At 38.2% G+C, this 21,366-nt stretch overlaps 1 protein-coding gene across 5 annotated transcripts in view; it reads left to right on the forward strand.

Annotated features, from left to right (window-relative positions):
- The first annotated feature begins 872 nt into the window (after window positions 1–872).
- Window positions 873–21,366, forward strand: part of adamts9 (ADAM metallopeptidase with thrombospondin type 1 motif, 9) — a 42,602-nt gene continuing 22,108 nt past the window's right edge. For all 5 annotated transcript variants that reach the window (XR_006252108.1, XR_006252109.1, XR_006252110.1 and 2 more), the window contains exons 1-26: window positions 873–1,183; window positions 1,884–2,266; window positions 4,445–4,604; window positions 5,564–5,853; window positions 6,845–6,928; window positions 7,025–7,149; window positions 7,485–7,525; window positions 7,610–7,715; window positions 9,134–9,280; window positions 9,528–9,669; window positions 9,936–10,040; window positions 11,057–11,202; window positions 11,498–11,679; window positions 12,475–12,611; window positions 12,737–12,854; window positions 13,037–13,132; window positions 13,859–14,025; window positions 14,167–14,296; window positions 14,527–14,653; window positions 15,727–15,937; window positions 16,062–16,223; window positions 16,346–16,507; window positions 18,038–18,157; window positions 19,522–19,629; window positions 19,736–19,903; window positions 20,837–21,112. Coding sequence is in view for 2 of the 5 variants with exons in the window: in XM_043252628.1 (XP_043108563.1) it covers window positions 1,087–1,183; window positions 1,884–2,266; window positions 4,445–4,604; window positions 5,564–5,853; window positions 6,845–6,928; window positions 7,025–7,149; window positions 7,485–7,525; window positions 7,610–7,715; window positions 9,134–9,280; window positions 9,528–9,669; window positions 9,936–10,040; window positions 11,057–11,202; window positions 11,498–11,679; window positions 12,475–12,611; window positions 12,737–12,854; window positions 13,037–13,132; window positions 13,859–14,025; window positions 14,167–14,296; window positions 14,527–14,653; window positions 15,727–15,937; window positions 16,062–16,223; window positions 16,346–16,507; window positions 18,038–18,157; window positions 19,522–19,629; window positions 19,736–19,903; window positions 20,837–21,112 (3,990 nt within the window). In the remaining 3 variants the exon portion in view is untranslated. The remainder of the gene's footprint in view (window positions 1,184–1,883; window positions 2,267–4,444; window positions 4,605–5,563; window positions 5,854–6,844; window positions 6,929–7,024; window positions 7,150–7,484; window positions 7,526–7,609; window positions 7,716–9,133; window positions 9,281–9,527; window positions 9,670–9,935; window positions 10,041–11,056; window positions 11,203–11,497; window positions 11,680–12,474; window positions 12,612–12,736; window positions 12,855–13,036; window positions 13,133–13,858; window positions 14,026–14,166; window positions 14,297–14,526; window positions 14,654–15,726; window positions 15,938–16,061; window positions 16,224–16,345; window positions 16,508–18,037; window positions 18,158–19,521; window positions 19,630–19,735; window positions 19,904–20,836; window positions 21,113–21,366) is intronic.

The following is a 21,366-nucleotide window of genomic DNA, read 5'->3' on the forward strand; positions in this document are numbered from 1 at the left end:
AATTGAAAACTGTACTAAGCTCTGCGCAAATCTATAACCCAAATGAATCCCACGTAGGTTTATGGTAACTTCAGAGAAGATACTTTAACCGTAAAAAGAGAATACCTTCTGAACGTTTGTGTGGCTATAAGGAGAGATAGATGTTTTTACTGCCGATGCCGGTGAATTAAAAGTGTTTGTGCAAAGTAACATTTCTTATTAAAGCATATTTTAGTGAATCCTCCATAAAATGTTTAATTTCAGCAGGTATTGCTTTAGAAAAGTTTGCATCACAAATATCAGCATTATATATTGGGATTCAGCCACCCTGCTGCCTAATAACTGATATCAGTTTTGGCCACTGAAAAACACTTATCAGTCATATAAATGCATATTGCTGGGACACAGGTGTTGGGACAGAGACAAAATGCTTATAAACAGACCAAGAAGTGAGAATCTACCATACACAAGAGAAACGTCAGTGGACTTTATCAATATAGTATATCAAGTCATGTTCTATTCAAGATTACGTTGAAGGTCAGGTGGTCAAATTTACAGAGCTCCTTGCTCTTTAAATATAGAGGTTAAAGCTTATTTATTAACGCAATGCTGTTTGTATTAATGTAAACGTCAATTATACTAAGAACTGTCTTTTAAGAGAGAGGCAACGGAACTGAATGTAACCATAACTGCACAGTCTGAAGCGGGAACAAAAACATAATGCACGTGTGCGTGATTGTTCTGAGTAACATATTCAGTGATTTTAAAATAAAGTTTAGTCTGCACGTTGCATTAGCGACACATATGGCAGGAGTGGCTTTCTGAGAGAGGGGTGTCTCTTAGAGTACGCCCAAGTCTCGGCTAAAGTAATCAGCAAACTGGAGACCACCACAGTTGCATCGACCCCCTTTCTGGTATTATGCATGCAAACCAAGAGCTCCGACCGAGCGCCTTGTTAGCGACATGGAAGTCACTTCTATAAAGTAGAGGAGACGTTTTGGATGTGGCAACCGTACGGCAGAAATCCCGGCTGAGCGCGGCTTCAAAGTACAGCGGAATACTGAATTCGGGCTTGCTTGCATTCATTTTTTTTTAACGTGGACAATCATGTTTTTGTTCTTCTGGGGACTAAGTTTTTTAGTATTACTCTCTGGTTTTATGAATGCACTGGCTTCAGCAGGGACACCGCGAGGTTCAGAGAAAGGTACGAGCTCTTTTCGTGATCTTTTACTCTTTCATTCAGCTCAGAACCTTGAGGCGCGGAGAATGAATGACTTTTCCTTGCTTGCTTGGAGCTCGTAGCGTGCTGTATGAAGAGTCTTCGAATAATGGTAACTGAGTGACACCTGATTGATCTCGCGGAGTCTTAGGGTGAAAAAACACCTTTAGAAACTATCTCAATGTAGATTTTTTTCATCTGCGTTTTTAAGTAGTGTAAGCTGACAATTCATTATTTAAAGAAAACTTAAAGTTGCGTTCCTAGGTCCTGCATCAACCCTGTTACTAGGCATTTGACAATAATTCTCTCTCTCTCCACTTCATAGACAGGTTTAAGTGTTCTCTTTTCCATCACTTTTATGTTCAGTGTTTATCAGCAGGAAACGATTTTGCACTGTCAACCCTGTTACCGCGATTATTACTAACGAAAAAGCAGGTAGTTCAAGAAACGGCTAAATCAAATTGTTTGCAAGCAAGTGTAGTTTCGCTATCTTGTAATGTCAAACTAAAATGTAAAACTGTCAACCCTGTTGCCTGTTTGTAACATAGACGCGCGGTGCTCTACTGGCTCATTTAGACAGTTTTTACGCAAAATAAAAGTTTAAGTGTCACAAAAACGTTCTTTATAGAACAACTCACTTGTTGTTGCTTAATTGTAGTTGTTGTTGTTGTTTTTTTTACCACAGCCAAATTATCGCAGTTTGGCGCGTATGAGATTGTAACTCCGGCCAGAGTGAACGAAGCCGGTGACAAACTGCCAACGGGCGTGCACTTCAAGAGGAGAAAGCGGAGTACCGACCCAGTAACCGGCAACATCTCCCATCATTGGACGTCTCCGCACGTCTATTACCAAATATCTGCCTTTGGGCAGGACTATTACCTTAATCTTACGCTCGAGTCGGGATTTATTGCGCCAGTTTACACTGTCACGATACTCGGAGCATCCAGTGAAGGTTATAATTCAGAAGAGGGGGAGGAGGAGGACACGGAGTATCAGCACTGCTTTTATAAAGGACATGTGAACGCTGGGCAGGAGCATACTGCAGTAATCAGCCTCTGCTCCGGTTTGGTGAGTTTAATAAACGTTTATGACTACTGCTAATAATAATAATCTTTATCAACATTTATGCGACACGGGCCGCAGTATGCGTTAGGCAGCTTTGCAAATGTTCATGTGCACTCCTGATGCTTTCTATGGGGTTACATAATTACTCACATACTTACAAAGAAGTTTGGTACCCTTGGGATATATGCGCACCAGTTTTGAAACAGATCGCTTGGAAAGTATTTTCCCAACACATTAAATACTCTATCATACAAATTACGCGCTGTAAATGAGTTGGGTGACGCACACCCATAAGTGTCATTGGCAGCAGTAGTGTGCTGACGTCAACGGCAGTCCATATATGGGACTCCGATGTCATCTGTTGACGTGAACGTGAGTTCGCGCAACGTAACGACGTTTTTCACAGATCAAAAGTGTTCCTGGGAACGAACGAGTGAATCGGTTCTCCGGCATCCTTTCAAAGAACCTATTTAAACCTCATTTAATTCAATGCTCTTCGTCGTTGCCTGGTCCTTGACATCCTAAACAATGCTCAAATTAATTTATGCTATCTAGCTTGCTTAATTCAAACTGAACGTGTACACTGGCTGGAGGTTGTCTCAGTTCATCACAACATTCGTGATCTGTCCAACTGCTTTGCATAGGCTGCAGATCCAATTAATTGTAAGAATATTTAGTTACTTTTGAATAACTGTCGGTGGAGGTGGTCAGAAAGCATTAGATGTCCAACATTTTTTTAATATGCTGTTATGAGAGCTGTGGACTTTAACTGAAAGCGGATCTGTGTCCCTAATTACCCGCCTTTTCAATCTGATGTTTGCAATTGAGTTTGATCTTGATTGTTGATGAAGCTGCAGTCCATAACTTTTTTTGGTTAAAAATCATCCAAAATCAATATTTGAGCAGCTACATAACCAGCGAGTGTTCAAAACTATAGCTTGTGATAGTGTTTTCTAATTTTAGTCGTAAGGTAGGTTTTCGCGGGAAATTCGATTACGGCACTACGTCATTACGTCACGTCTCTAAATATAATGCTGACAACAGCAACATAAAGCTGATGTCGTTAACATTAATAATTTGAGAATAAAGTATAATGGAATAAAGTACAATAATAATAATTTGATGTGATATGAGCTAATGGATCTTTCGATTTAATCAGCATTATTGTAATGCTTTTTTAAAATGAGTTTTTACTTACTTGTTCAAATGACAATATTCTGTAAACAAAAAAAATCTTATTTGGGTCATACATTACAAGATTCCCATCAGTGCGGTGACTGACAGATACACATTCATCTCAAAACATTAGATTCAACCACACTGGGGATATAATTCTGCAAGGAACTGCAAGACCATCCTTTCAAACATAGATGACGACAAAGAGGCAAAACGTATGGCGTCCAGCTTTGTGCACCATAACAAATGAACACATTGTTTTAAAATATTCAGAACATTAAAAAAATCTAAATACTAAAGGAATCAAATGGAACATTGAGAAGAAAAGAAAATGGAATATTAACATTTTATTCCATTTTAACATATTGATGAAAATCTGACACAAAATCCATTTATCCTTCCATCGGGATTGGAACCTATGAGGTTTGGATTACCTGCCTAGGTAACACTAAACAAATATCCTATTAGTAGCCTACAGAGAGTTTATACGTTTACATGGTATTTTAATGTTAAAGCTACTGCGCATGTATTATGCAGAATCTTCAGGCAATTTTTTATAAATTTGTCTAGCTTGTTTGGGATGGCCAGTTCGTATCTCTTAATACTCACGTGTATACAAACAGTTTGTCTAATTGTCTTATCTGTAATACAATAACCGGCCTCAAACCTGTTCAGTATGTTTCTTCTTAAAGATAAGGAGAGCATTTACCAATGTGCTTCTCGCTGGCTTCTAGGAAATTCAGATTTCAAAACGTTATTCTCCCTAAGTGTAGCAGAATGTTCTGATAGTTATCAACAACATTCTGCATTCATTACCCCCCTGAGGCCAGTACACTGATATGCATGCAATGTATGTTTACTTTATCACTCCATCAGCCACTTAGGATTTGTACGTAAATCAAATCTTAGGGGGAAGTTTTAAGGGCAATTAACAGTCAAACACACAGAATGTGTCTATAGAATTCACTGGCCGTGCACCAATTTAAACTTTGCTGTTTGTTTTAGCTTGGCACTTTCAGGTCACCAGAAGGGGAGTTTTTTGTGGAGCCCCTTCATAGCTACAATGGTGAACATTATGAAGAAGAACACATCAAACCTCATGTCGTGTACAGAAAAGATGCCTCAAAAAAGACTGTAGATGACTCAACTACATGTGAAACTTCAGGTGAGCAGGAAGATGAGCAAGTCTTACTTTTTGAGTGGAAAAGCTTAGAGAGGTAAATCTGTACTAGACTATACTAGATCTTGCATCACTGCAGTGAATTTAGTGACTCCCAGTGCATTGCACTGACTCAAGATAAGAAGCATTAATTTACCATGCTTCTATGTAAAAACAAATGGTATGTATTAAAGGCTAATTAAATTAACCAGTTATAATTCTGTAAATCTAAATATGATTATGAATATAAGCATAGCACATCGCTTGTAGGCCCGGAAATGCACATGCTATCATTGGCATTCAAATACTCATAGCGCTATTCATGGTTTCTTTTGCATCCTTTGCTTTTCTATTTTGAAATGTCATTGAGTAGAAGTCAGTGGAACAGGAAAAATCATTTTGGAAGTTCTTGGTATCATTCCAATCTTAGTTTACTGCCACAAAATCCTGTTGACTCTTGCACTTCCTGTGGCCTGAAGATAAGGAAACTCAAGAGGCCCAATACCATGAAAGCCACGTGGTGAGATGCATTCTAGTAAAGTAATGCCAGTTTTAAGTGTTTGTAAATTCAGTGTTAGAAAAATATATTTGGAACTGGGCCAGTGCACGCTGCTGCGTATCAATCAAGCTTTTTGACTTTTTTGATAACGCAAAATGAGAAGAAAGTTTTTCAGTTTGCAAACTAAAAAGTTTCATTAAAAACTCCATTGTGGCTTTTGCCTGTGAAATAAGATTAATTTTGATTCCAGTACACTTTTTTAAATAGAAATTTATTGCTGTGATGGCAAAGCCAGTCTTCAAACTAGCATTTACTGATCCTAAGCAGTGGCATGCATTCACTTTTAGGGAGGCTGACCTGTCTACATTCCATATTATCATCCAATATAGATAATCATATATCCTCCTTGGATGCATAATCGTTTCACTTTTTTTCTTAACGTGTATTTGTTTCTCCTTTAATGCAGGACATAAAGAGCCACACCGCAGACACAGAAACAGACTGAAGAGAAAGTCGCCCTCAAGCATGTTGTCCGACCTGGAGACTCTTAATTCCAGACTCTTCTCTGCCCCCTTCCCCTCCTCAGAAAACAAGCACAACTCCTCTAATGAAAGCAGTGACTCCAAATTACACCGGAGATCAAAGCGTTTCCTATCCTACCCCCGTTTTGTTGAAGTCATGGTTGTAGCAGACAGCAAGATGGTGGAACATCACGGAAGCAACCTCCAGCACTACATTCTTACACTGATGTCCATCGTAAGTTCTGCTCAGTTAACAGTAGTCTCCTGGTTTGCTTCTGGGTTTGCTTTAGGTCTGGTGCTCTTGCTCTTACTGTGCTCTTACTATGCTCTTACGGGACAGATTATTAGCATGTGGTGAATACATCTGACAGACTTGATAAATGTTGAATATAAAACAAATAAAATCAGGTATGTTGCATGGACTGCATGCTTTAGATGCTTTTTGTTGGAACTCACAGGGAGGTTAGATGACCTATATTTTGATCTTGGCAAAGGCTGAATTCTCAGCAGGATCTGGCAGCACAAGCTAGTTCTCAATGGCCAAGAAACATTTTTTTTCAACAGCTGAGGTTAGCATCACATGTTCAACAAGTATTAATGCATATTAATATTCAGAAATCCAAAAATCAAGACAGCAAATGTAAAAACCACCCTACCAAGTGCTTTTACATTTTGATTGATTCTATTTTGATCAAAAAAAATTGTAATGGTGTATTTAGTTACATCAAGATGACTACAAAAGATCCCTTTCTTATAAAGCAGGGCTCTAAAAATGACATTATATGATCTCACAGGTTAGTTGATGTTCTCATGTGATTACCAAATCTGCAAACTTGATCAAATTACATCAAATTAATGTGAAGTACAAAACAAAAAATGTTAACACATTTCTCTGATGGCAAAACTGCATTTTGAGCAGATATAACTCCTATCTCCAGTGTCTCATGTACTTTCTAAAATCATTCTAATCATTCTAACACTGGTGAAAATTGTTATGTGACATTTTTGTAGAATTGTAAATATCTTTACTGTCACTTTTGATCAATTGAATTTATCCTTGCAGAATAAAAGTATAATTTCTTACAATCTTACTGACCCGAAAACAGTTCTAAACAGTAACATATAATATACAATAACAGATGAGATAACTCTCACAGGGCTGTAGCTTGAGAAAGTAATTAGAAGGTCCGATAATTAATTCTAATTGTCTTTTTCCTTTCACTTAGGTTTCCTCCATTTATAAGGATCCCAGCATTGGAAACCTGATTAACATTGTTATTGTGAAGTTGGTCATCATAAAGAATGAGCTGGTAAGAGGTCTTTGTACAGAAGTCTGGTTATTAATGGTTGCATTAAGAGTGCTTAAGCAGTTTTAAACCTTATCATCGGTCTTTGTTCTTCTATAGGATGGTCCCACTATCTCTTTCAATGCACAAGCCAGTTTGAAAAACTTCTGCATATGGCAGCAGAGTCAGAACCACCCGGACGACAATCATCACTCGCATCATGACACAGCCATCCTTATCACAAGGTAAGACAGATTTTTTCATAAGAAAGACATTTTTCGTACCTATTCCTGTCGCTCATAGGTATTGTAGCATACAAAACATATGATAAATCTAATTGTTGTAAGTATTATGTCTTCTGTCCACAGTATGATTTCAGTGCCTTTGGCAACACTGAAACGTTACACTTGGTGTAAACCTTAAGCAAAACAGCCCAGAAATTATTTGAGTAAAAAAAAGGAATTATTTATGGTGCTACATTCAAGGCCATGAGTGCATGCACAAATGAGAAAGCAGCTGACACAAAGCAACATAAAAGGGTATGCAAATTTGTGAAGCCTTGTTTTTTGGTTTTTTTAAGGCAGGACATCTGTCGAGCACGGGACAAGTGTGACACTTTAGGTAAATCATCTTTGTGTAAAAATGGTGATTATGATCATGTTACCGTTGACAGTTCATCTATGGTGTTCTCTCATGCGCTTTCAGGTCTTGCTGAGCTGGGTACAGTTTGTGATCCCTACAGAAGCTGCAGTATTAATGAGGATAATGGACTCAGTACTGCTTTCACCATCGCTCATGAGCTTGGTCACGTGTGAGTACTATTTTTGTGAAATATTTCACTTTGTGATTGTATGCATTCCTTCCCCCTTCAACGTAGATTCCACTTGAGTTCATTTTTGGCTATCTAGCACAATGACATTCATGCATTTTTAAGATTTAAGCGTGGCTTAAGTGTCCAAATGATTGCCTTTAAATCATTTATTTTTAAGTTTTGAGTATGGCTTAAGTGTCCAAATACTTTTTGAGCTGTAACATCTCCTGCATTATGAATGCTGTTTGTCAAATTGACTTTGCTTGAGAAGAGCTCTTATTATACCTAAATAACTAAATTGTCTTTAAATCATTTATCTACTATTGTGGTCTATTTTTTAAAAGTACTGCTTTTAAAATATTCTACCTCTTCAAGGTTCACCAGTCTGCAAGTTTCTCAGGCCTGTCTTTCTGTGTGTTTTATTTTGGTATGTTTTGGGGAGATGTCATTGCCGTTTGTACAGTTGATAGTAGTGTGTGCAACTTGTCAAGGTCTGTTCATCACTGGTGAAATTACTTAAGTTACTCAAATTACTTAATAGAGTTTTGGATTATCTTAATAAATGAGTACATGGTGCATACATTGGTGTCATGATGGTACAATAAAATAATAAAAAAAAAAAATCTGTCTGTCATCAAAAAACATCAAAAGGCTAATATTTATGCCACAATATTGGAGAATGGATCTAAGTTTGCATGTACAGTCATATGGAAATTACCTTTAAAAGGCCTTTAAACAAACTCTCTTTTTGAATTCCATTCTTATCCGGTGGCAGGTGGTGACATCAGTGCCATGTGCTTGAGTGAGGATTTAGTCTTGGTGCTGTACAGTGCTATGCAGCACGTACCACCTCTCTCCCCTACGGTTGTCCCTGAATTTGATATGTTCTGCCACTCATGGCATTATTACTTTCCTTATTTCCTTAACTGATATAGGTTTTTTTTTTAATACCGGCAATATTGCTTGCAATATCTAGAGAGCGTGGTGGCAAAAGGTCTATTTAATGCTGATATAAATAATGCAGTTTATTGATGACAAATGAAAAAAAAAAAACTGAACTAAAATGAATACTTATTTTATGCTGTATTCACTTAATATTTACTGAAATATCTTTAATACTTATGGATATTTAGTTAATATTTTTTTGTTAATAATAGCTTCTTAAAACGGTGAAAAAATTGCTAGTAAATGTCTCATCAAGTAACACATAGAAATAATCACGACATATTGAAGTAGAAAGACTGAAATACTTCAATAATCAAAACATTTTTACATAGTAGGATTGTGGTACAAATGTGAAAATACATTGTTTTTGTCAGTCTTAGAGATCTGTGCAGAACATGGTACACGTGTCCTGAACCTGCCCATCATCTTGTCCTGTTTGTGTGTGTGCATGTGTGTTTCTGATCATGCCTTAGGTTCAACATGCCTCACGATGACAGTAACAAATGCAAAGAGGATGGAGTCAAGAACCAGCAACATGTGATGGCCCCTACGCTCAACTATTACACCAATCCTTGGATGTGGTCCAAATGTAGTCGGAAATACATCACAGAGTTCCTCGAGTATGTAAACCCCATTTTACACTCTACAGAGTGACAAGATGTTATTGAACCTGTGTTGTTGGTTTGAACTCTCGATGAGCATTTGTTTTCTTCTAAACATTCTCAACTGAGATGGAAACAACGTCATCTGTAGCAAACGGACCAGAATCATTTTTTTGTCTTCTGTCACTTGCTGAGATCGTTTGTGTTGTTTGTGTCTTGTTTGTCTTGTTTTTCTTCAGCTCATTTGTTTATCATTTATCATCAGCACAGGGTATGGTGAGTGCTTGCTCGATGAGCCGGTTTCTAGGCCATACAGTTTGTCCCAGCAGCTGCCTGGACAGATATACAGCGTCAATAAACAATGTGAGCTGATATTTGGGCCTGGGACACAGGTGTGCCCATATATGGTGAGAAGATCCCTCAGGGAATTGCATAACATACTGACATGGACGTTTTCTACTGTGTATTATCTGCTGTCTAATATTATTTATGGGGATGTTTTTAATAAAAAAACCATAAAGTGAATCCATAGTACAGCTTGTTAGTAATATGAAAGTGATGTTCAAAGCATGTTATGTGTGCAGAAAAAACAAGTGCCAGTACAAATTTTGTGTGTAAGAGAGCGTGTTTAAGAGTTGTTTAAGCTAACAGTAAGTATTTGGATGTTGTGCAGACACAGTGCCGAAGGTTGTGGTGCACCAGTCCAGAAGGAGTCCAACGTGGTTGCAGAACCCAACACATGCCGTGGGCCGATGGGACAGAGTGTTCTCCTGGAAAGGTAAGCACTCAATAAAGCAAATGTGATCATAATTAGAGAAGTATCATTAGGCTCCAGTGATCCCAACAATATCTTCTTTTGTGTTAAATGACTTGAGAGTGAATAAATGATGATAGAAATGTAATTTTTTGAGTGAACTTTCCTTTTGAAGGGATTTGTTCAACGTTTTGTATTGTGAAGCTGTGCTTGCTTGTGGAGAGTATGCGATTAGTTTTGTGTATGACTTTTGCAGATGAAAAACAGATTCTTTAGTGTAGCTTCAAACACATATTTCCTCCAAATAGCCACCAAATCACTTCCACAATGACACTCGTCCTCACTGATATATGGCTTCGCAACTGTCTCCGTTTTACAATGTTTCCCAGATTGTGAACCCAAGTCAAGACTTGCGTAGTGGCAGTGATTGGGAATGGCAATGTATTTTTCATGACCTCCATATGAAATGCGTTGCAGATAGCATCACAAAAGAGCAATTTTACATGGTTGCTAGGTATCTCAACATTGAATTGTTGCCATACATTGTTTTTCCCTGTATGTCATATGCTTTCGGCGTGGTATCATGTGGCTTGATTTATGTAGATATGCACAGGACCGGTCTCTCGCAGCTTGTTTTGATTTTCCCATTGGGACCACCCATAATATGTGGATTGTCTGGTAATCATTGGGTGAAACTGTTTTAAATCCAAGCATTGCTTGACCCACGTGCAGTTTGATGGCGGAATAGTGCTGTAGCTTGGCACTTTGCTCCATAAAGTTTTGCCATTGAAATAAGTTGAAATGAATCCTATGAAAGGGTATTACGTAATCACCTTGGAATTAAATTAAAATAGATGAGATTGATAATAGATAAGTGCTTGACAAGGGTTTTAAGTAAAACGAAACACTTTGAACGATCATGTTGTCTGTGTATCAACATCATTCCATGTCTTTCTAGTTGGTGGACTTTATAGCAAGCAGGCTGCACCGGCTGGTTCTGCAATGATCTCATCTTTTCTGTGTTTGCTTCTCGCCTGCAGCATTGTAAACATGGCCTGTGCATCCATAAAGAGCATGAATCTGTTCCAGTAGAGGGGGCCTGGGGCGTCTGGAGTCCCTTTGGCACATGCTCAAGGACCTGTGGAGGGGGAATCAAGATCGCTGTGCGCGAGTGCAACCGACCCGTGTAAGCTGCCGCTCTTTGTAGTCTTGCATCCTCACTGGACTGTGAATTGGCACCAGGTTTCTCAATGTTCCTTGACAAATGACAGCAGCACAGCCATCCTGAAGAATAGTATTCTTCAAAAGAGATTGCTTACGTAATGCACATGGGTAGACAGCAGGCTTTGCTCAATTTAAATTGCAGTGAAATACAAGCGTCATCAAGAAAGCAAAAGGGACTTTCTATAAAAGAAGGTTGTATTTATACTGTAGTTCCATTTTCTTGAAGGGAATATGTGCTCTGCTTTCATTATTTTTAGGCCCAGAAATGGTGGAAAGTATTGTGTTGGACGCAGGATGAAATTCCGTTCCTGTAACTCTGAGCCATGCTCCAAGCAAAAGAAAGACTTCAGGGAGGAACAGTGTGCCAGTTTTGATGGGCGGCACTTCAACATCAATGGTCTACCTCCAAATGTCCGCTGGGTGCCAAAGTATAGCGGAAGTAAGGGATTTACATCAAAAACTGATGTTAACAAATTATTCAGTCTGATATTTAAATTGAATTATTTAAAAGAACACTCTCAAAAGAATGATTCAATTTCCAGCATCTAATAACAGCAGTTCTTGATTTAACAGCTCAAAAAAGATTTTCACTAAATAATGACATGGGCTGCATTTCCCAAAAGCATTGCAAGCCGCCAATGGTCTCTATAATCAACTATGCTTTTGAGAAACAAAGCCATGATCTGTTCCTCACACAAAGCTTAAATGTACTGCAATGATTTTGTACGGCTGTTGTCATTTGAAAGCTTAAAAGACTTTAACAAATAAACTATAATAATAATAATAATAATAATAAATAGAAATATTTTAAACGTTTTTAAAAAGGCAAATTAAAATGAAAATATACTAACAAAAGCTCATTTAAAATATGAATAAATATGTTTTATAAATAAGTAGATAAATAATACTGAAATAATACTGCAAATTTCTCCCTCGTATGCCCTCAGAATGTGTTGAAGATATCCCAACAGAATGTTTCTTAATCGTTTCAGTTCAAATGTATTGTTCAACCAGTATATAATTGCTCGTAGTATGTATAACCCATATTAAGCAATTCCCCAGATTTTCCTTGTGATTTGAGACGGATCTAATTACCAAACACAATTAGATTTTAATTAAGTTGATAATTGTGTGGTACAAAGATGGATAGCTTTGATGAGAGACATATTATCGATGTCCTAAATACAGTAAGCCAGACTGTAATAACTCTTTGTCATGGCTGTGTGTGCTGTAGTTCTGATGAAGGATCGCTGTAAGCTATTCTGTCGTGTGGCGGGCAGTACAGCTTACTACCAACTCAGGGACAGAGTTATTGATGGCACGCAGTGTGGGCCTGATACCAACGACATCTGTGTGCAGGGCCTCTGCAGGGTGGGTGCATTTGTGTATATATGTGGTGTGAAAACGCACCTTACATCAGTGAATATCCTGGATAATCTGAAGCTTTAGTCCTGTTCAAGTGTCCTTTGAATCAATTCCACATTCTGTTTCTGCAGCAAGCAGGATGTGACCACGTGTTGAACTCCAAGGCCAGGAGAGATAAGTGTGGAGTGTGTGGTGGGGATAACTCATCTTGCAAAACTGTAGCAGGAACATTCAACATAGTTCATTATGGTAGGTGTCGACACAGGTGTTTTTTTTAGTTAAGTTAGTCAAGGTAACCAAAAGCAGTTTAATTCTAATTTATCTTTATTCACTTTAGTTCCACGCAATTCAGCACAATTACAGACCAAAAGAGCAATAAAATTTACTCTATATTTTTGGAAGAGTATTTTATTGATTTGTTTTTTTTACAGGTTACAATGTTGTGGTGCGTATTCCCAGTGGTGCTACAAACATAGATGTGAGACAACACAGCTACTCAGGGAAACCAGAGGACGATAACTACCTCGGTAAGACCACTAAAATGAACAGATAACAATATTGCACTAAAATATCATGCATCCATTGTCAAAATGTAATATAAAGACTTTACGCATCAGTGGATTTGGATGTTCATCATGATCTGTCATAATTTAAAACGAATCCTATGGCTTCGATGTGCCATAGGTTAACTGATGTCATGATTAACTGCAAGCTAACTTAGAAGAGGCTTTTACGATTGTTTTCGTAAACGTTTTTGTGACTCTGTCCTAAGGAAATATGTGCTGTGCTGTTTTCAGCGGATTACCGAGCTGGGCTTTTGTGTTTATTGATATCTCTGCACGCCTATGTGTGTTTGGCGCATTTATGTGTGTTTATGTATGAGAAGCAGGGGTTGGCCGTTGTAATGTGTGAAGTAGTGAGGAAAGTAACTCAGGAAATTAGCTACATAATCACATTAGTGTGCGTTTTTGAAGCACACTGACTTCAGTAGAGCAAGACGTGGCCTCTTCACGGAATGCTGCATTTCTTTACCCCGATTAGCCTAATCTGCCCTGACTGTTGCTAAATCTGACTGTAAATGAAAATGTTTTATTCCTTAGGTCATGCAGGTCTTGTAGCGAGACGTATTTGAGTTTAAACAAATAGACAGCATTTCATTATTTATCCCGTGGCATGGCTAAATATATATTTGCTTTTTGTGCCTGAACATAAAGAAAATAAAGCACGCATGTTGTTTCATTTTTGTTTTGCAGCCTTGTCCAACAGCCGTGGAGAATATTTACTCAATGGAGATTTTGTGGTCAGTATGTTTAAAAGGGAAGTCAGAGTAGGGAATGCTGTTATTGAATACAGCGGCTCTGACCATGTTGTTGAGAGAATCAACTGCACTGACCGCATAGAAGAGGAGATTATTATCCAGGTAATATGGCATCAATTAATTCGGTTTGAGCTTTTATGATGTCTTATGTTGTGAAACCTCACATTTTAACAATGTGTGAATAATGTTTTTAACTCTTTGTAAAACCATACTTTTGGCCTGTATGTGATCTTTTCCAACTAGGTGCTATCCGTAGGTAACCTCTACAACCCTGACGTCAGGTATTCCTACAACATTCCCATAGAGGACAAACCTCAGCAGTTTTTCTGGGATGCGTACGGCCCGTGGCAGGATTGCAGTCTTTTGTGCCAAGGTGGGTGTGAGAGAAGCAACAAATATTTTTTGTCAGACGTTTGCCAGAAAAGTCAGTTTAGAATTTGGTAAACTTGAACCAGACGTGTTATGCTGGCGGGGTCATCCAGTTCAGTGTTTCTTGGAAATTTGGAGAATGCAATGAGGAACTTTCTTTTTTCTTTCTTTGTCTAGATCACAAACATGTGTTTGAACTTGTGTATGTCTTGTGCTGTATGTTATGTGCATCAGGAGAGCGCAGGAGGAAGATCTTGTGCAGTCGTGAGTCGGATCGAGTGGTTGTGTCTGATCAGCGGTGCCATGGCTCTCCCAAACCAGCTGTGATCTCTGAGCCATGCAACATAGATTGTGAACTCAGGTACATGCCCACATTCAATATTGTGTGTGTGTGTGTGTGTGTGTATGTGAGTGAAAAAAGTTTAAAGTGTAAAAAAATACAAAAAAAAACATTCTGTTATTAATTACTCACCCTCATGTCATTCCAATCTTTAGTACGCACAAAAAAATATTTTTGATGAAATCCGAGAGCAGAACACTGCTGTCTGCATAACACTCATGTGCTGCACCTTGTTGCACAACAGAAGAATACACACGGGAGTTTCTTTACACACAAAAAGTATTATTGTAACTTTGTAAAATTATGGTTAATCCATCGATGCCACTTGGACTATTTTAACAATGTGTTTAGTTAGTCTTTTTATTTGTGTTCCAAAGATGAACAAAAGTCTTATGGGTTTTTAGTACAACAAGAGGGTGAATAATTTACATGTAAAATTCTGTCAGGCCACTATTATCAAAATGATTGACACTTTACGTATAGTAGGGATTGGCGGTAATATTCTGTGCTGGGAAAAACTCCCTGCCCATCCAATCAGCCTGTCATGAATGAGCAGGGTGAGACCTAATAATAACCCCCTTAGGGTGAACAGAACAGATCAAAGCAGATATTATTAATGTTCTTCATGATATTTAGGTGTAACAATGTTATTCAAGATAAAAGGAGTCTGATTCAATGAGGACTATCAGAAAGCAAAGTCCTGATAGTGGCGAAATAAGTAGTTGGGGATGGAGGAGGGTAATTATGAAAGTGAAAAAGCTACTGAATAATACTGAAGAGACCATATATAGGAAAGCTGTGATAGGCGTTGTATTCCTATAGTCAGCCAATGCAAGCTTGACTCAATTGAGTGGCCAGAACAAAAGCTATACACTTGGTTTTTGGTAAACTATCCCATTAATTTAATAAATTAAATTTTTACTGTATTTTGATCAAATAAATGCAGCCTTGTTGAACATGATCTTTTTTTCTTACCAATTTTATTGACCCAACAGTTTGAACTTTTAAATGAGTGAATATTTATTTACATTTTTGTAATGAAACCAGAAATAAGTCTATGTTGGGTTTAACTGTTGCATTTCTTCCATTTACAGGTGGCAGGTTGTTCGCAAAAGCGAATGTACAGCTACTTGTGGTCTGGGCTTCAAGACTTTGTACATCTACTGCATCAAACAGAGCAGGTTGGATGGGAAAACCCAGAAGGTTGACGACCGATATTGCAGCAACCAGCGCAAGCCTGAAGACAAGGAGGTGTGCCATGGAGACTGCAACCCTGGTGGATGGGAGTACTCTTCCTGGTCTGAGGTGCAAAAAACCTCATTGGTCTCAAATCAGCTCTTGTTAAATATATTTGTGTCGTTGAAAGAATGTGGACTGTATTATATTTGACATGTGACTTACTGTGAGGATTTTTTTCCTGGTTTTCTAGTGCTCCAGGAGCTGTGGAGGAGGAACACGTCGTAGGAGTGCAGCATGTGGAAAATCAGCAGAAACCGCTGACGAAAGCAAGTGCAACCCACAAGAAAAGCTCACAGTCCAACCTTGTAATGAGTTCCTGTGTCCTCAGTGGAAAACTGGAGACTGGTCTGAGGTAAACACCATGAAAACACGGGCAGCTTCAAATGTAATCTGGATTAATGCAGACTATGTTTAAACCAAATCTAGTCGTCCACCATGACTTATTCTAATTCTACTTTGGAATTCATTTTGTAGTGTTTAGTGACATGTGGCAAAGGCTATAAACACCGCCAGACTTGGTGTCAGTTTGGAGAGGAGCGTTTGGATGACCGCTTCTGTGACTCCTCCAAACCGGAGTCAGTACAGGCCTGCCAACAGCAAGAATGTGCCTCCTGGCAGGTGGGACCCTGGGGACAGGTAAGAAACAAAAACATTATTCAGGTGCATGATATGTTTGGGGATTTCAGTATTGCATGAAGTATATTTGATGCTTATGCCTGTAAAATGGATATTCAAGTCTATTGTGATAATGCAATGTAATTTCCAGGACTCATAGCCGACAGATATTGTAAACAGATTATCACAGCTGTTGTGTGGGCTGAAAGTGACCACAAAAATTGAACGAGGTTAGGGACCAGACAAAAAACAACATTTGGTACTTTTGCCTCGATGTGGAATACAACTGAAACAAGCATAACTATAACATAAAGGTCTGTGGATCCATGAAAAGTATTAAAACGTGTTTCATTTACTTTTTAAAAAACTTTTAAGTGCTGTGTGCGCATTAGTTCACTGAAAAACTTGCTTCTCATTAGGCAGCCGATTTAAAGATGCATGTACATAAATAAAATGCCATTAGAGCAAAACAGCTTTTTTTCCCCAGCTGTGTATGGAAATCAATAATCAACATTCATTAGTGCAAAACACTGTGCTGATTTGAAACATCTGTGTAAATGTGCCATTTTTTGAGCTTTTACTGCAGAATATTGAAGAGATTCAATATTATATAAAAGGATGATAGACCGTTCAATACATAATAAGTAGTGTATACACTAACATTCAAAAGTATAGAGGTTGCGAGATTTTCTATTTGTATTTCATTTTTTTTAAGGCTGCATGTATTGGTCATAAATAAAGTACAAACAGTAATATTATAAAAATGTATTACAATTAAAAATAAAAGTTTTGTATTTTTTATATATTTAAAAAGTGAAATTACTTTTGTAATTGTCATTGTCATTGATGATTATTATTAATGTCAAAAACAGATGTTTTATATATATATATATATATATATATATATATATATATATATATATATATATATATATATATCAGTTCTAATTTAAGAGTATTGTCTATAATTATTATTATAGAATGATAGCTCTTTGTTACAAAATTCATCTTAAGTATGTTTTAAAACTTGCAGACACCATGTGAATATCATCTTTTCATGGATAATCTGTTTTCTATCCACCTGAGCAGTTTATGACTGTCTTCAGAAAAGCAAATAGATTTTTTCCAGAGATCTCCCAGAGGGGAATCATATAATTTGTAGAATTTGTATGGGCAAACTATCTTTAAGTCCTAAAGTATGATAGAGATTAGACATCGCTCTTGCATAGATTAAGCAATCATGATAAATGCATGTTTGAGGTGCTTTACTGAAGCATATGCGATCTAGCTGCAAATGCTGCCACACGAGCTTGACCTTGTTGCAGTCAAGTCAGCGATGAGGAAAAGAGATAAAGAAAAGGAGAAAGGTGGACAAATTATTGGCCTGCATCCCAGGTTGCCCATGTGGGTGCTTATCACATCAATGCTGGACTGATGCCAGCAGTCCAATAGTGGCAGTCTTAAATCTCCTGGGTAATTCAAAGGCATTACAATGTAACATTAAATGAGGCACTGTCCCTAACTGACCTCCCTCTTTATTTGTTTGTGTAGTGTACCACCACATGTGGCCCGGGCTATCAGATGAGAGCTGTGAAGTGTGTGGTTGGCTCGTACGGCTCTGTCATGGACGACTCTGAATGTAATGCAGCAACACGTCCAACAGACACTCAGGTAGGAGCATCCGTCTCAGGTAGGAGCACACAAACACATGCTGCATCGGGCCAATCACAGGAAATTAACCTTAAAAGTGTTACCAAGGTTTTGAAATATCTGGAAATATGTGGTCATTTAAAATGTACGTTTGAGGGCTGTAAAAGACACAACAATTGATAAAATCCTAAAAATGATTCATCAATCTTTATCAGAATTTGTATTATTATAACGCCTGAAAAGAATGGAGGAATACACTGGTCAGATGCTGTATGTATGTGTGTGTCTGTGTGTATGTGTGTGCAATGTGCATTAATAACTTGTGTGTTTGCATGTGGAGTTTTTTTTCGGTATGAACTGTTGTGTTTATAATGTCCATGTATATATAGGTCCACTGCAGTATAATATTTATTAGTCATTTAAGTTCATTTGCAGTCATCTGGATCTTGATTTTATCTGCTTAACAATCTGCACATACCTGCAAAATTACATTTACCCCGTTTCCCCTCCCCCGGTGTAATTGTGCTGCAGAGCTGGAGTGGCTGAACGCTGCATTTCACAGAGTATTTTATGAACTTTCCTGAGGCATCGGTTTTATAGAGCTTCATTTTCACAAGGCATTTAGGAGATGAAAGAAAGACATTTTTTCCCACCGTCAAGTCAACCAGGTTGATAAAAGTCTGAGAACATGTATACATAAGACATATACTGTAATATACACTATAAGAGACAGAGAGAGAAAAGAATTTAATAAATAAGGGATATTGTACAGTCAGCCGGATTATCGCAAAATAAACCCTGGCAGGATGATCAGGACCCAGACGCCAAAGTGGAAGGATCTTGTATCACCCTCAAGGAGTTTTTACAATAATACCAGGATGACTGTACATCATCCCACATATTACACAGCTATTTACCAAAGTAAAATTTTGAGTTGATATTATAAAGTTACATAAAACATAAACAGAAAGAACAAGCATAGCAGTAAATCGATTGCGTCATTTACGTTATGCAGTCTTTACACTACACTATTTGACCACAGAAACTGTGATTGACCAACGAGGGTCAGGTATTTTAGAGAGACATGTAAAATGATTGGCGAAGGCAGAAACCAAGGGGGAATAAGTGGAGGTAGGTGGGAGTGTGAGAGAGTCAGGAACCGAAAGGAGGGATACAGCAGACAGAACGAGAAAGCAGGAGGCCCCCTGGTTTTAAATCCTCTATTTGCCATAAGACTCAGTGACCCAGAACAAGTGATTCCAGCCAGTCAAGCATAAATCAAGCACACTGGCTCCAGCCTTGAAGCCCTACCGGCCTCACCCCTAGAGTCACGGATCTTCATTACCGAAAATTGATTGTCCTTCCTTACTTCCTCCCTTCCACAGGACTGCGAACTCTCTCAGTGTCCTGTTACTCATCCTGTTGCCCCAGAGACCAAAGTGATGTCACATCCTGGTCATAAAACACAGTGGCGCTTTGGGTCTTGGACACAGGTACGTTCTTCAATGATGTCATATATATGGATCACTGCTAGACGAGTTATTGAGAGTTATTGTGCTGTACGCTGTGATATTGTAAAATAGATGTTTTTTACAATAGTGCAGTGCCACCTGTGGAAAGGGCACCCGGATGCGCTATGTAAGTTGCCGTGACCAGCAGGGTGGAGTAGCAGAGGAATCAGCCTGCTCCCATCTTCCTAAACCTCCTGCTAGTGAGGTTTGCTCCATAGTGCCATGCGGACAGTGGAAGGTCCTGGAATGGACTCCGGTAAATAAAATATATATTTTTTTTATCTCATGTTTAGTTTAGTTTAGTTTAGTTTAGTGTAATTTTAGTTTAGTTTAGTTTAGTTTTATTTTTTATATATTTTTTTTAACTGAAAAATCAACCTAACGATTTTATCCAGCATAGTTTATCAAACTCAGCACACGTGAAAAAAAGGATAAGCGTGTTGGAAGAATAGCCAATAACACAGTCGAATTAAAAATGTTTTGAAAATATGATTCCGCACACTATCAATATCAATACTGACCTTTATTGTCACAAGCGCAAGCAATGTTTCAGTCCAGCATAGTTAAAAATTGTTTTTATATTTCAATGAAACAAGGAAAATCATTTGCAAAGAGAGTTCTGTGACCTAGAAATAGCGCATACCTTTTTTTGTCTTTTTTTTATCCTAAAATATATTTTTTAAGTATTATAAGTTTTTAAGTTATATTTTGGACCTCACTGTTTCGGACCCCACTGTATTTATTTTGTGTATTTGTGCAATATTAACATACCACTGTGTTAGCCAGCATTGTTTCAATACTGAAGTATTTGTATTTTCATTCACAGCTGTTCTTCAGCCTAATATCATAGACCATTGACCTTGACCATTTTACTTCTGGTGTTCAGAGCTCAGTTGTAATTGGAAACTGATGAGAGTTTTGTGTGCAGATGGGGTTTGGTGTGCATACTGTTCACATTTATACAGGAAGACAAGAATTAGTGTGGTGTGATTGCTTTAGCCAGCGTCCTCCTGCTTCTAAGTTTTTAAATCAAGACTTTCTGAAAAAGTCAAGCACACTGAACTAAGGGTATATTATTTTTCCTGCCAGTTTTAAGTGTGTGGGTTATCATCTTAATATATGGTGTTATTGATCAGTATAAAGTGTGTTCTGTAAAATCATGTTTGTGTGTGTTTGTCTGTATTTACAGTGCTCCGTATCCTGTGGTCAGGGTAAGACTACACGGCAAGTAGTGTGTATGAACATCAGCGATCAAGTTGTGGAAATGAGTGAGTGTGACCCAGATGATCAACCAGCAACAGAGCAGGAGTGTGCCATGCCCCAGTGTCCGTCTCGCTCCAGCGACCACGGGGGCTTTCCACCTAACACTGATTCACGGAAAAAAAATGCTCCCGCCGAAAGAACTGACCATAACAGAGCTGGCAGACCCCAGTCACATCAATGGAGGACTGGACCATGGGGGCCGGTAAGTACCTCAAAAAATGATTATGTCTCTGCACGCCTCTGATATTTGATATATTCCACATGCTTGTCCTGTTAGAGAACTTTTAGCATTCCCAGGAACAGAATGACATCTAAGGTGTTGGGCTCACCAGTACATGAACTCTCTAAGAAGTCATCCAAGCAGTCGCGTTTCCTCTTTCTGATAAATGTTACTGTTTCCTTCGTGATATCATTGCTTTAAATAGTCCTAGAGTTCAAAGAACAGCTAAATATTGT

The sequence above is a fragment of the Puntigrus tetrazona genome, chromosome 11 (assembly GCF_018831695.1).
Source record: "Puntigrus tetrazona isolate hp1 chromosome 11, ASM1883169v1, whole genome shotgun sequence".
Taxonomy (NCBI): domain Eukaryota; kingdom Metazoa; phylum Chordata; class Actinopteri; order Cypriniformes; family Cyprinidae; genus Puntigrus; species Puntigrus tetrazona.